The sequence below is a fragment of the Physeter macrocephalus genome, chromosome 11, assembly GCF_002837175.3.
Source record: "Physeter macrocephalus isolate SW-GA chromosome 11, ASM283717v5, whole genome shotgun sequence".
In the NCBI taxonomy this organism is placed as follows: domain Eukaryota; kingdom Metazoa; phylum Chordata; class Mammalia; order Artiodactyla; family Physeteridae; genus Physeter; species Physeter macrocephalus.
The window spans coordinates 10369070-10383831 of NC_041224.1; the positions used below are offsets into that span (position 1 = coordinate 10369070).

The 14762-nt window shown below is 41.5% G+C and overlaps 1 protein-coding gene across 1 annotated transcript in view; it reads left to right on the top strand.

Moving 5' to 3' along the window:
* CUBN (cubilin) overlaps positions 1 to 14762 on the top strand; it is a 272915-nt gene that overhangs the window by 186466 nt on the left and 71687 nt on the right. Inside the window, exons 44-51 of the mRNA XM_007118498.4 lie at positions 217 to 391; positions 1613 to 1791; positions 2968 to 3177; positions 3834 to 3974; positions 4672 to 4853; positions 10711 to 10882; positions 11980 to 12186; positions 13961 to 14110. Of these exons, the coding sequence (XP_007118560.2) occupies positions 217 to 391; positions 1613 to 1791; positions 2968 to 3177; positions 3834 to 3974; positions 4672 to 4853; positions 10711 to 10882; positions 11980 to 12186; positions 13961 to 14110 (1416 nt within the window). The remainder of the gene's footprint in view (positions 1 to 216; positions 392 to 1612; positions 1792 to 2967; positions 3178 to 3833; positions 3975 to 4671; positions 4854 to 10710; positions 10883 to 11979; positions 12187 to 13960; positions 14111 to 14762) is intronic.

Below are 14762 nucleotides of genomic sequence, written 5' to 3' on the forward strand. Positions count from 1 at the left end.
ACATATGGTTTGGCGAGTTAAAAAGTGATACATGTGGTAGCTCCCTTGATAGCAAATTCAGAATGTATTTGCTTAAAAAAGAAAAGGAGGATAATTCCAGATGAAAGGAAATTAAGATTGGAGGTACAGATAAAGAGACCTTTAAAAATGAAGGTGGCAGTCGCCTGCATCCTCTCTCTCCAGACGGTAGGTTGATTTAACTGTGTTTCCTGACAGCCTGCGGGGGCAATATTTACATCCACGATGCGGATTCTGCCGGATACGTAACCTCCCCCAACCACCCCAGCAATTATCCGCAGCACGCTGACTGCATCTGGCTCATAGCTGGTCCTCCCGGGAAGCTCATAAGGCTGCAGTTTGAAGATGAGTTCAATGTCGAAGTAACACCCAAGTAGGTCACCTCCGTTTAATTTTCCTCCTCCCCAGAGTTAGTACTTTTTAGCTGTCACATCTCAGAACAATTTCCTTCTTCTTTGCTCAGCAGCATATACGGCAAAGGAAATCTAGGGAGGGGGAAGGGAAACGCTTAACACCTGGAGCTTGAAAGCCTTGCCTGCGGGACACTCACCCATCAGCTGAGCAGATGATGTAAACAGACACTGTCCCTCCTGAGCCTGTGCACATCCTCCAAGAGACCCGGAGGATGGCTGTCTGAGATTTATATTATCCGTTCTTCCTCCCACAGGAAAAAAGAGAGTGTCTCTGGTAGACGAATATTTATTTGGCCAGCCCCATACTCAGTGCCATAAATGATAAAGTGTCTGTTTAACAAAGGGAAATTTGTGACACCAGGGGGTCACCAGTGTCAGAAACAGGACTAAAGCAAGGACAGTACGATTTCCCAATCTCTGTTTAGTAAGAATCTTTCAAGATTACAAACCAGAGGGTTTGTCTTACTATGTTGAACATAGATGAAATAACTACATAGACTGAAAAACATCTGTATCTTCCTCTTCATTTAACGAACGTGTGTATACATCTGCATGAATACATGCAGGGTGCAAAGCTTAGGTATGAGAGCTTTCGCTTACCAGTTCTGGACTCCTGACATAATGCCACTCTCCCCTCACTGAGCATTAACTGGCTGGTTGACTTTCTCAAGAAATACTGGGTAAATACTTGTCCTCTTTTAGGGACACGGAAAATTCCAGCTGAGATTCTCCCTTAGCCCCGGTTACACAGCTATCAAGAGAGAGTTCATCTTTGTCGTGTGAAATGTGTCATAACATCATGTGAAAGAAAATACTTGTGTTTTGACATTCCTAGGGGTTGATTTGAGAATGATGTTTACATTTCTAAGACCAACAGAATACGGAAGGCGAGTAAATATTCTTCATTGTGGTACATGTAAAACCTGTCTTTTTCAGCTATCAGCTGGAGTGTATAATTCAGAAAAATATCATATGGCATTTTGAAGTGACACACCACCTACACTGACTCTGTCATAGTGTCACCTACACTGACTCTGTCATAGTGTCTACGCTGTGTTGTGTACATAGCGCTACAGAAATGATGATTTAATAATGCCCTTGGAGAAAGTGAAGTCTTTATTATCAAAATATGTCAAAGCCATAGACTCTGCAAACTGAACAGAATTTTCTTTCCACTGTAGCTGTACGTCCAATTACCTTGAGTTGCGAGACGGTGCTGATTCAAATGCACCAATGCTTTCCAAGTTTTGTGGAGCTTCTCTGCCTGCCAGTCGGTTGTCCTCAGGAGAGGTGATGTATTTGAGATTCCGGTCTGACAGCAGCCCCACTCATGTGGGATTCAAGGCCAAGTATTCCATAGGTAACAACATTTTTATATTCAATAAGAAAGTAGTGACAGAATAATTGCATTAAAACTTGTTAAATGATCATGCCATTTTTAAAGAAGCCTTTCTATCTGCCTAATTTTCACAGTTATTTTAATGATAGAAATAAGTAAGGAATGTGAATGTTTAAAACCACAGTCATTTATCAATTTTAATTTTTACTTTAATTTCCATTTAAAGATACTCTTTGTAGTAAACTTGAATATTTTGTATTCTTCCCTAACTTGTTAGTGAAAAACATATCCAGTTAAATTCTTGTTTCTTCCTCTTGTCGCGAAATATGTACAATATTAAATTGTAAAACTCTTTAGTAATCACATAACTATTTTTAGAACAGTGACTTTGACCTCCTCAGCATCAATAGATAATCGAGATGTTTTTTTTTCCCCTAAATCTCTAGCGCCAGGTCATTCATTCAATGTTTTGATTTCCTTCCTTTAAAAAATGAGTAATAAATAATGCATTCTGAAGATTCACTACAATATGGTCACAATTACGTAGAGTTTAGTATCTGTTGGGTCTGAACACTCTAACCAAACGGATTTCATGCATTCAAAACTGGAAAAGCCTAGTCGTAACAATATTTAACCTACACCATGGGTCATTTGATAGCCTGAGGCAAACCGTATATCATTCAGTCTCCCACACCCAGCTGATAAGAGATAATTGGATAGTAATTTTCAAGGCCCTGAGATACCCATTACTACAGTAACACGCTTATTTGATAAACTAGAAGTGGCAGGCATGACTAATCAACCACAGCATTGTTTTTAGCTGAGCTAGGACTTAGTCTACAGAATCACTAACGCAGGGTACTAGGCAGGCCCTATCAATCTCTCAGTTAGTTCTGGAATGAAACCTACTTGCAGCTAATAGCGCTTACATAGTGTCCCAGGAGAATTCATGAGACGTTACAGAATATGCCATTCAACATCTTTCCGTCTTCCCTTTCCCATTATTAGATTGGACTTGTGGTGTCGTTTCTCCGTACACCAATAGCAGATTTCATGTAGTAAGAGAAGCACAAACTAAACCTTTTCAGTATTTTTAAAACTTCAGTTCATGTTCACTTGGCACCTAAAAGCTTTTAAACGTGCTGGTTGAATGAAAAAAAAGAAAACCTGTGAGAGAATATTGCTCCTTTTCTGCAGCCGAGTGTGGAGGAAGAGTGACGGGGCAAAGTGGAGTCATTGAAAGCAGCGGGTACCCAACGCTTCCGTATACAGACGACTTGTTCTGTGAGTGGCATCTCCAGGGACCCTCGGGACATTATCTCACCATCCGCTTTGAAGACTTTAACCTTCAGGACTCATCGGGCTGTGAACGAGACTTCGTGGAGATCTGGGAAAACCATACGTCTGGTCAGTGAGATATGTCTGCTGTCTTTTGGGGGTGTCTATTTTCACAGGTTACTCATTCAGCTTCTGAAATTTCCTCACTTCCAGGCAAGGCAAGACTTTTTTTTTTTTTTCCTGCGGAGGAGTGCAGATCAGTCAGCTCTGGACGGTGCCAGCTTTTCTCTCCCTCAGTTCTTACCCATGAAACAGTGGTGCCCAAAGCCCCGGTGTCATTATATAGCTTATCCTGAGACCACACCGAGAGGGCACTGTGTGCGGAAGGCATCCTCTTCCGGGGAACCTTCCAGGGCCACACTCAGATGTTTGAGGAGCATATCCTGTAAGGTAAGGAGGGAAAGCGTAACAGACCCTGGAAATATTACGAGGTGGATGCTTGTCACTCTGTCGCCTTGGACCGTGTCACTAACCAAATGAGCAAAAGCCTTCCTCAGCGTACCGATGCCCTTGGCTCTGATTGGTTGCTGTTTTTGTTACACTTCCTCATATACTTGAATATATTGATTTTTATTCATGTTTGACCTGCTTCTCCTGCCAGAGGTCACCATTTCAGGGTCTTATCTAGTATTGTTTTTTTCTTCGTACATGCAGAATTCTCAAGTAGAGGTGAAATGAAATCAGTCACCTGGACATATAAATACGTAATTATTTGACTCTCACAGGTAATCTATTGGGCAGATACTGTGGAAACACCATTCCTGACAGCATAGATACTTCTGGCAATGTTGCTTTGGTCAGGTTTGTCACAGACGGCTCTCTCACTGCCTCGGGATTCAGACTACGCTTTGACTCCAGCGTGGAAGGTATGTTCTTTGATTCATTTTATATATATATATATATATATATATATATATATATATATATAACTGAATACCTACATTGGCTAGACACTCCTCTTAGGCACTGGCCTGACAATAACTAAACAGACACCGTGACCCTTGTCTTCCTGGGCCTTACTAGTTTCGTGGAGAGGCAGACGTTAATCAAATAGTCACACCAATAAATGAAAAATCACGACTGCAGTCAGTGCTACAAAGGAAAGGATCTGATGCTGTGAGGGGTGTCAGGAGGTGAGAGCCGAACCGCATTCCTCATCTTAAGAAAGCCAGTCTGTTAGTGCTCCAGTCACTCCGAATTTGCATTCCAAATTCCCTGACAAGCTCAGGTGAAATAAAGATCTTGTCTTGAAAAAACTGGACGATGACGTTAGCCTTCTGATTTTCCTGACTCTGATGATTACTGCACTTACTGGACTCTCATATTTCTTGGGCCATGATGACAAAGGGCTGCCAGTGAACTACCATCTGTGGAAGCAGAGATTAAATATTAAATATCAGAGATAGTCCTTGTGTACATACAGTGATAAATAAGAGCACTGATTTTGTCTAGTGGGACAATAAAAATAATGCTTTACTTTTGAGAACATTCCTTGTAGGATTGGATTGGAAGTTTTCTTGGTTTTTTTTTTTTCTTCTCTCTCTTGTTTTGCGCCCCCTTCAGCATGTGGTGGGGCTCTCCCGGGCCCTGCTGGGACCTTCACTTCTCCCAACTACCCGAACCCAAACCCTCATGGCTGGATGTGTGAATGGAGAATCGCTGTGCAGGAAGGACGGCGGGTCACCCTGACTTTTGACAACCTGAGGCTAGAAGCCCATCCATTCTGCAGCAGTGAGCATGTGACAGTAAGTGTCCCCTGCTGTCAGGGGTGTTATAGTCCATTGTTTAAGGAGTTTATTGACCCATAAATCACAGTCAGAAAACTAGGTCAGGAACATTCCCCTCCGTGCAACTGTATCTCACACAAATTCCAAGTATTTTAGATAGAACAAAGTCACAGTAAATGTTTGCCATAATTTTTATAAAAGCTGTTTTAAGAGACTATTAGTTGTCTCAACCTATATCAGGGTCATAGGCAGGATAAATTTTCAAGCAAATGATCATTACACGTGGAAAAACCTGTGTAAACCGAAAAGTTAAGCCTACGACTGGGACCAGAGTCACAGGACAAGCCACCACCAAAAGTTTTAAGCAGACGGGTGGTCCTGCATAATTACTGTTCTCTGCTGGATGTACCGAGTGACTCCTCTGGAAGACCGAGGTCGACTGTCTTCCAGCTTTTGCCAAAGCTCACGCTTTGAGATTATACCCTTCGTATAATCTCCAATATTATATTTGAGTATAAGTATAATACCCGTAGTATTCTTAGCTTCCCTTAGCAAAAGAAAGCTAATGAAATCCCTGAGTGATAACTGTGAACGACAGATATATATGCATTTATACTGTATTAACTGTAGGTGAATCTTAGTACATTTTCCACCCAACTTGCCCTTTCTCCAGTCTTTGTCATCCCAGTAAATAACTGTTCCAAACTTCTGGTTGCTCAGGTCCAAAGCCTTGATGTCTGTTTTGGAGTCCTTTCTTTCACACCTTAGACTGCACCCATAAGCAAGCTCACTCGGCTAGATCTTTACAAGAGATCCAGAATCTAACTACTTCTCACTACAGCCACTGCGACCGCCATCACCACTCATTTAGATTTATTTTAATAACTTCCAACTGGTCTCTACTTCCACCCTTGTCTCTCTGCCTCTCAACACAGCAGCCAGTGTGATGGGTTTAAACCTAAATCAGACCATGAGGCTTTCCTTGAAAATCCTCTAATGGCCTCTTTTCTCACTCAGAGGGAAGTCCCACATCTTCATAATGGCCCAACTGGCCTTACGTTATCTGCTGCCGCTTCCTTCGTCCACCCACGTGTCTTATCGCAAACCCCCCTCCTCTTTTGCTCACTAGGACCCAGCCACGCTGACCTCTTTCCTCTTCCTCGACTGACCACCCTAAGATGCCCCCACAAGCACTTCCCATGTACGGCTGCCTCTGTCTGGGATGTTCTTTCCCGGGGGGCTGCCTGGTCCACTCCCTCCGTTCATTCAGCGCTCTGCTCAAATGACTTGGTCCAAGAAGCCTTCCCTAAGTACCTTCATTAAATAGACCCCACCCCACCCTGGTCTGGACTGGTTTCACAGCACGTCACACCAGCTGACAGTCCACGCATCTGTTTGTTTGTGTATTGGCTTCTCCCTCCCCTAGAACGTAAGCTCCACTCACAGGGACACGCGCTTCGCTTCCTTCCCCGCTGAATCCCCAGCGCCTGGCACGTAATAGACACAGTCGTTGTTGAATGAATCAATAGTGGAAGAACTAGCGTTATGCTTGTCAAAAATGAGCCACTTTTGTTTGTAGTTTCATTGTCTCCTGCTGGTTAGTGAATTTCAAAAATATGAAACACCTCTGTATGTTACTCTCTCTTTGTGTTGCTCTGAAATGGTCATATTTAAGCTTCAAATTTTGCTCTCTGGTTCTAATGTACCAAGGACTGAAATGTTGTCTTTTATCAGATATTGAAAATCACGGAGCTCAGTGTGCTTTCTTTTATTTGAAAGCCAGGAAATTTTGGACCTAAGTTTTCTTATTTTAAAGGAACATTTTTTTTCCTATTGTTGAATGAATAATACAGAGACAAGAATGAAGTAGAAAAAAAATTAACCACTCCCACTACATCGTATTTTGAAGCATTTTCTTGGCAATGAATAATACTATGTAGTTGTAATTAGGTGACAGAAATTCATTTGTATACTGATTTTCATCAATTTCTCTCATTATAAATACAGTGGATGCTATTGAATGGTATTTGGAGAGGAGAGAAAATAAAAAATATAAAAATACTTGGAGTTCGACATAGCCATTACTAAAATTTTGATGTATCTGTTAACCTTTTTTTTTCCTTTGAGATCATATTGAAATAGAATCATTAGGAATCTTACCAGCAGAATATTCACATGCCCTACAGGAGAAGTCACACTTTCGGAACTCCTATAGTAAAATAGAATCTACAGCACCAGCCACATATTCTGAATCATGTCTTGTCATTTCCCCGTCTCTGAATCATAGATGCCAAAGGCAGCTACTTTTCACCTCTTTCAGCTACGTCTTTTGGTATTTATGTCATTATTTCAAAACAATATTCCTGTGCTGCTACTACGTTATTTTTTCTGTCTTAGACATTATCTGTCCACATCCCGCTGTGGAAGGTGAGGATTTAGCTGTCTTGAAAAACCTCCCCACCAGGGAAGCCCTGGTGCCGCAGCGGTTGAGAGTCCGCCTGCCGACGCAGGGGACGCGGGTTCGCGCCCCGGTCCGGGAGGATCCCACGTGCCGCGGAGCGGCTGGGCCCGTGAGCCGTGGCCGCTGGGCCTGCGCGTCCGGATCCTGTGCTCCGCAACGGGAGAGGCCACAGCGGCGAGAGGCCCGCGTACCGCCAAAAAAAAAAAAAAAAAAAAACCTCCCCACCATCACTGCAAATGCATGCGGGGTACACAGAATTCACTTACACCCCTCAACTACCTCCCCAAATACCCCTGTCACAGATTTTGTTAAATTGTTATTCAAGGTTTACATTAATATGATTATGAGAACATCACCCCCACTTAAACCAAGTAGTGTACTCTGTGAGCATTTGCTTTTGATTTTCCAAGTGCTAATAATAGTTGTGTCCCCTTTACACTTTCCTGGTTTCCTTGGGTTTTCACGTGCCCATCACCGATGCTTCCACACGCACTTTCCGCTGCAGGTGGACATCCCCACCTCACACAGTGAAACACATCTATCAGTTCTATTCATTTTCCTTAGCAATATCTTCCTTGAGCATTTGGCCATCAGCGGCAAGTCTGATTCCACGCGCATGCCCAGATTTCCCTACATCATCAAATTTGCAAGTCCCTTCGTTTCTCTCCCGGGTTGGATGCCTGGCTTTGTGATATGCTCATTTCCTGTTCCTGGTTAATTTCCTCTTTGGGCGGGGCACATGCTCTGTGGCTCCCTAAGGACGTGGGCATGGGTGATAAAGTTTTTGAGGATGTGTATACCTGTGATTATCCTTATTTTATCCTTATTCTTTGAATATATTTAATATAGATTTTAAAAATCATATATATTCTGGGAATTCCCTGGCAGTCCAGCGGTCAGGACTCCGCGCTTCCACTGCAGGGGGCACGGGTTCAATCCCTGACTGGGGAACGAAGATCCCACAAGCCGCGTGGCCCAGCAAAAAGAAAGCATATGTATTCAATATATTCATATTCGTATGTATTCAATATATTCACATACATATATGAATATATTAACCATAATTTTGAAGCTTTGTGTTACTCCTTTGGGGGTCAGTTTCCTTCAAGTTCCTGTTTCCTATTCTATTGGTCTTTCTTTGCCTTTTATGTTGGATGTTTCCCTAAATGTCTGATGACCTTTGGCTGTTCGTTCATATTTAAGAATGAAGTACTAAAAAGGGATGGGAAGCTCTGTGTTCATGCCTGGGGCTGTCCACTCATGGGCTTCATGGGAGCTGACTGAGGTGAGGACTTGACCATTGAGTTAGGGGAAACCACATACGTCATATTACAGGTCTTTTCCCCACAGGGAGGTTAAAACATCAAAGGATCACTTTCAGGGTAAATTTCTGAATCTTTAATACAATGTCCATATTCCTTTTCTTTGAAATATATTTTTATGGGTTCAATGCTTATTTTTTTTCCCTCTTCACTCTGCTCCAAACAAGGGGATGTGGCTTGTCCTTCGTTTACTCTTTATTTACTTGAGAACTTGGCTGAAAAGAAGAAAGGAAGGGAGGGGGGAGGGAAGGAGGGAGGGAGAAGAGAGGGACCCTTCCTAAGATCTACGGGTTGCCTGAGGGTGGCTTTGAGTGCGCCACTTCTAGCCTAATACCTCATCCAGCGACCTGAGCATCCAATTCCTCCAGACCCAGCTGTCTGTCTCACTCTGTGCCCAGATGGAGAAGAGGAAAAGCCACAGCAACCCGTGTGCACTCTGATGAGACATACGCCTACTTTTATCCCTGCTTTTAGCACATTTTAGAGCTTGTACTGAATCTCGTATACCTCCTTCTTACCCCACTGTTTTCTGGGAGTTACGGCTTCTGAGTATAAGCAGGAGCATAGAGGAAGAAAGTGGAAACAGCGCTCTTGCTGCTTCTAAAAGCAGGAGTTCACGTGATAAATGGACGCCTCACACTTTTTCATCATGGCGATTCTGAGCTCATGGGGAAGGGATAAAGGGCGTTGACCATGGTTTCGCACCTATTCCATTAGCCTTTTAGTTGTGAATAATCCCTTTCGATTCTGGCAATGTGTTGCCCATTCCTGTCTTTAGAATTATTGAAATGGTTGTCACTTTCTGTTTCCTTTTGCATTACTTCATGGTTTGGAATCAGAGGGATAAATTGAATCCCAATTCTATTACGACTGTGGCTCTTTGAGCTTTTGGCAAATTGCATAATCTTTCAGAATTCTAGTGTCTTAATCTGGAAAACAGGGGTGATATTATATGTCTGAGAGGTTGTTTTGCTAATTGGATAAGGTAATCCAAGTGGGTTATTAGCAGAGTCTGGCATTTTGTCCATGCTCAGTAAATGACAGGAAGCGCTGTGTCCTGTCCTATGAGCCGGAAGTCACTTTAAACCAGAAGCCCCCGAAGAACGAAATTTAATGATCAATTACAGTAAACCAAAAAAGCGCACAGCTTTTGTCATGGAATACATTATCCTTCTCCATAGCTCTTAGTGTCAGACTCTGCCTCATTATTTCTAATCGTAAGCCATTCAAATCCGTTTTAAAAACAGAACTATCACTCACTCAGTCAATTATTATTCAGTTACTTCTGGATCTTTCTTGAGCTGTGCTAAAATATTCGCTTGGTTTTGTAAAGAAGTGGAATAATATTTTGCCAATTATGGTAACTACGTGCACCGCTGGAGTTGTTGTTTAATATTTTGGAGTCCGCAATATACTCTAATCCATTTGTAAAACGTCAAACCCGTTAGAAAATTGAAGCCTTGAATGCATGACTAATTAGGAAAGAACTATTATACTGAGATTGATTTTTAAAATTACTTGGGTGGGAGGGAAATCCAAGAGGGAGGAGATATATGTATACGTGTAGCTGATTCACTTCGTTGTACAGCAGAAACCAACACAACGTTGTAAAGCAATTATACGCCAATAAAAAAATGGCATTTAAAAATATTTGAGTTCTTCTATACCTCACATCATCCGAGATTAACATTTAAGCCTTCTTTCCAAATATCAAAGGTCCTGATGGATTGTTAAACAAAACTGTCCCCCGGTGAACTCTGTGAACTAAGATGTGAGCGTGTTGGCATAGCTTCTTTGCATTTTGAGCACAGTTTCCAGTTGCAAAGAGCACGGCAGTTTTTCACTTGTCACCACATGGCAGGAGGGCACGACGGCAATACTTCCAATTTAGTGCAATGACCCTGAGGCCACAAAATGTGCTCCGGGTAACATGGTGGCTTGTGGCACTGGGCTAAGTGCCCATATTGTTAAGTAATTCATTTTAGCACAGAGTTTTCTTAGAAGGAACTGTGTCTGGTCTGGGAACGTAACCTCCCAGGAAATACTCAGTCAGATGGACTGTGTCTAAAGGTTAAACTATTTTCTCCGACAGGTATTTAATGGCATTAGAAGTAACTCACCCCAGCTAGAGAACCTGTGTAGCAGCGTGAATGGCAGCAACGAGATCAAATCTTCCGGAAATACGATGAAGGTTGTTTATTTCACTGATGGATCCAGGCCATATGGAGGCTTCTCTGCCTCCTATACGTCCAGTGAAGACGCAGGTAATAGAGGATGTTATAAATACACCTGTGTTATCGTCTGCGCTGCAGGTGTCCCACAGCTACTGCTGACAGCAGTGGAGCCATCCACGTCCCCGTTAGAAATCAAAGTCACCCCTCGGATCTTCCACAAAAGACAAACATAACCAGATAGAAAACCCAACGACAAAACCCCCGAAACAGAAGACAAAAACCTCTAGTTTTGGAAAGAAAACTGCTGTTGTGAATTAGAAAATTTCAAAAATGCTGTTAGAAGAGCTTCTAGCTCAGTTCCATGTAGTGTCACCGTAATAGGTGGTTGCCAGACCCGCAGCCCTTGGTCAACTCTTTTATCCTGGAAGAGGATAACTACCTCTTGAGGGGCAGCTTACTCCCAGAGAGTAAGCAAAGTAATGGAAGACACATGGATTTTATTGTTTCTTAGGCATCCATCCGTCCTTATACAGATTTCCAGCGTACGTGACTGAGGGGTTCATGTACGATACAGAGCATTTAAAATTAGCAAGATATGGCCTTTCTATTCGGAATATCCTCCTACTTTCTGGATTGTTGTTATTATCTAAGAGCTTTAAAATTTAGGAAGAGTGGAACTGAATATTTTTTTAAAACCTTTAAGTTATTTCATTGATACAAGAAGCATTCGTTCCCTATTAAAAGGAGCAAATTCATTGGAATGCCAATGTTATATTACCTGTTTTATCCAATTAAATTCTCGGGTCAGGTGGAAGATTGCTAAACAATTGCCGTGGGAACCACCATTATATTTAGATTTGCTCTAAATTAAATGTTAATGAACAATAGGCTCACATTAGGAGATACTGACACATAGCCAAACCCCACCCACCTAATCTACATCTTCAGGAAAATAGAGAAGCTGCTTCTTTTTGTACATCTTTCTTTCTAAGTCCACAGAAACCACTTCTGTAGGCGGCACGAAGAGCCAGCCCTTCGCCCACAACCCTGACTTCATCTAGAGAAACAAATCAAAGCCATAAAAAAGCTGCTGCGGTTGCTGTAGTTATGTTTTTCTGTCTTGTTTGTGTCCTCTGCTGTGGCATGGATCTGACAACTCCTCTCTCTGTTGCCTTCTGTTTTCTTAGTATGTGGTGGGTCCCTTACAAGTTCCGTTGTGGGAAACTTTACTTCTCCTGGCTATGATGGCGTCAGTAATTACTCGAGAAACCTAAACTGCGAATGGACGCTCAGCAATCCAAACCAGGGCAACTCCTCCATTTACATTCATTTTGAGGATTTTTACCTAGAAAGTCACCAAGACTGTCAGTTTGATGTCCTTGAGTTCCGAGCGGGTGAGTCCAATCAAGGAACACGTTCTCCCATTCACCTGCAGCCTTCTCCTTATGCCTGGAGGCCACCAGCAACGGAGGGAGGCAAAGGGCTGTAATGTATGTATTATCTATAAGATCCAGAAGAACACTGTTCAGACAAAGCCATCATCCTTCACGTGCCCAGCTGGGGACAACATGCCCTGTAAACAAGGAACGAGATGGATCGGTGTTTTCAGCTAGACCCTCTGTCTCAGTTGATGTGCCATTTACCCAGGAGAGATTCCGGTTTGTCTTTGCTCTGTTAATGAGTTCAGGTGGTCCCTTCCACTCTTATCTACTCAAGACTTCTTTCTTCAGAGACTAGAACGTCACATGGTCAGAATGTGCTGGTGGTTTCCTGAATTTACAGGATTCACAGAAGAGGCCGTGGAATTCTCCTTAGGCCTTAGAAGTCTAAAGAAACTTCGCAGCGCATTAAACGGAGAAGCACGTAGAAGCTGGTTAGGAAATTATCCCCGAAGCAGTCGAGTTTGTCTTTGTTTTCATAATAGAAATGGATTGAGCTATACCTGGTAAACTATAATCATCTTCAGAATTTTTTCAAAATCTGCATTCATGGCTGATAAATCCGTTTTAGTTCTTTCCTGTAGTGGAAGCACAAGTTACCCATTGACTTGTCCCCAGTGTTACACTGGCACTCTTTTCCCCCTAAAGAAAAAAAAAAAAGAGGGAGAAAAGCAACAGTATATCAATATCTCAGCTATGCCGTCTAAGGCTCACTGGGTTCCACGTTATGGCAAAATTTAAAGAAAAGGAGGCTGAACGCTAATGCAGTTTACTGGTGACAATGTACTGGGGCAACTATAGACATTGATGCTGGCTTTGGGAACATGGAGGGCAGAAAGAGAATTTGATAAAGTTTATGGTCACAGACCAACTGCCTCAGCAGAAGAATCATCTGGCCTCTTAGAGGTAGATGAACCTAGAAAAGGCTTATGAGGGAAATGGAAGTTGTAGTTTGAGAATGTTCTGCATGGGATTCTGATAAATCCTCACCCCCTCTGCCTGGTTCAAAACCACTGGCTTATAGAATCAAACAGAACAGCTATCTATCAAATTTCATTCAGTTAAATGCAATCGTCTCTCGATTCCCTCATTTTAGAGACAGTTAGAATACTATATTTTGTTGACTTCCAAGGTCAGTGATGTTGTCTGACAGACTAAACAGTGAGGAGATAAGTGTGAGCGATGAATGATCATCAAATTACTGTGAAAATAATATTCACAAAAATAGCTCCAAATCTGATAGTTCTTAGCTTATGGAATATCCCATTCATTTTAGTTGATTAAATACAATGAAGAAATTATTAAAATTTTAGGTAATTATCACTTTGATCTTGCTGATGTGTTTTGTCACTATTGGTATTGAGTTTTTTACTCCTTAAAAAAAAAAAAGCACAGCCCAGAGTTTTTTAACAGTTGTGTCTCTGTTTAGATATGCTAAACGATACTTATGAAAACATGAATTGGAACAAAATGACACCTATGATAGAGAAAGAGGCCCATACCAAAAAAAGCATTCTTTTTTACCCATTGGAGGCACTCTTTCCTTTGTAGTTGAGAAAGACAGGAAGGAGATGTGTGAAATGTCTGCGATTAAACCAGAATTTAAATGTGCATCAGTGTAATAGCTTAAAATTTTTTTTATTATTTGTTCCTACTGAATTCATTGGATTCATTTTCCAAAAGATATATATATATATATATGGTGACACTGGTGTGTTATTCTGCTCAGGTAATGCTGATGGGCTTCTGATATGGAGACTTTGTGGAGCTTCAGAACCTACAATGCCACTGGTTATACCTTATCCTCAGGTATGGATACACTTTGTCACCAATGAACGTGTAGAACATGCTGGATTCCATGCACAGTATTCCTTTACGGGTAAGACTTATGATAAGCTCTCCAACTCTGGCAATAACATAATATATAAATTTTTTAATGACATCTTCCATAAAGATCTCACATATATTTTGTTAGATGTATTTCTAGGTTTATTTATTGGTTTTGTTGGTAGTGTCAATGAGACATTTTTAATTATACTTTCTAGCTGGTTGTTGCCTATATCTAGGAATTTTAAAATTTTAATACATTAATCTTTAGCCCACAGATCTTGCTAGACTCTTATTGGTTTCAGTATTTTGTCTATAAATTACCTCTGGTTTTTCTGTGTAAACAATCATATCTTCTGCAAATTGATAGCAATTTTTCTCTTTCAATCCCAATTCTTGATTTCTTTTTCTTGTCTTATTTCACTAGCTAAGGCCACCATCATAATGTCAAATGCAAGGGATGACGGCATCTTGTTTCTGACCTTAATGTGAATGCCTGTAACATTTCATTGTTAAATATACTGGCTTCTCTTAGGTTTTCAAGAAATACTCCTTATCACATTAAAGGAAGTCTCTTCAATTCATGGTGTACAAAAAGTTGTGGGGTTTTTTTGTTTTTTTTTTTTACTGTCAGATTTTGGCAAATGGTTTTTCTGCATCTATTGAGATGATCCTATTTTTTCCTCCTTTAATGTGTTAATGTG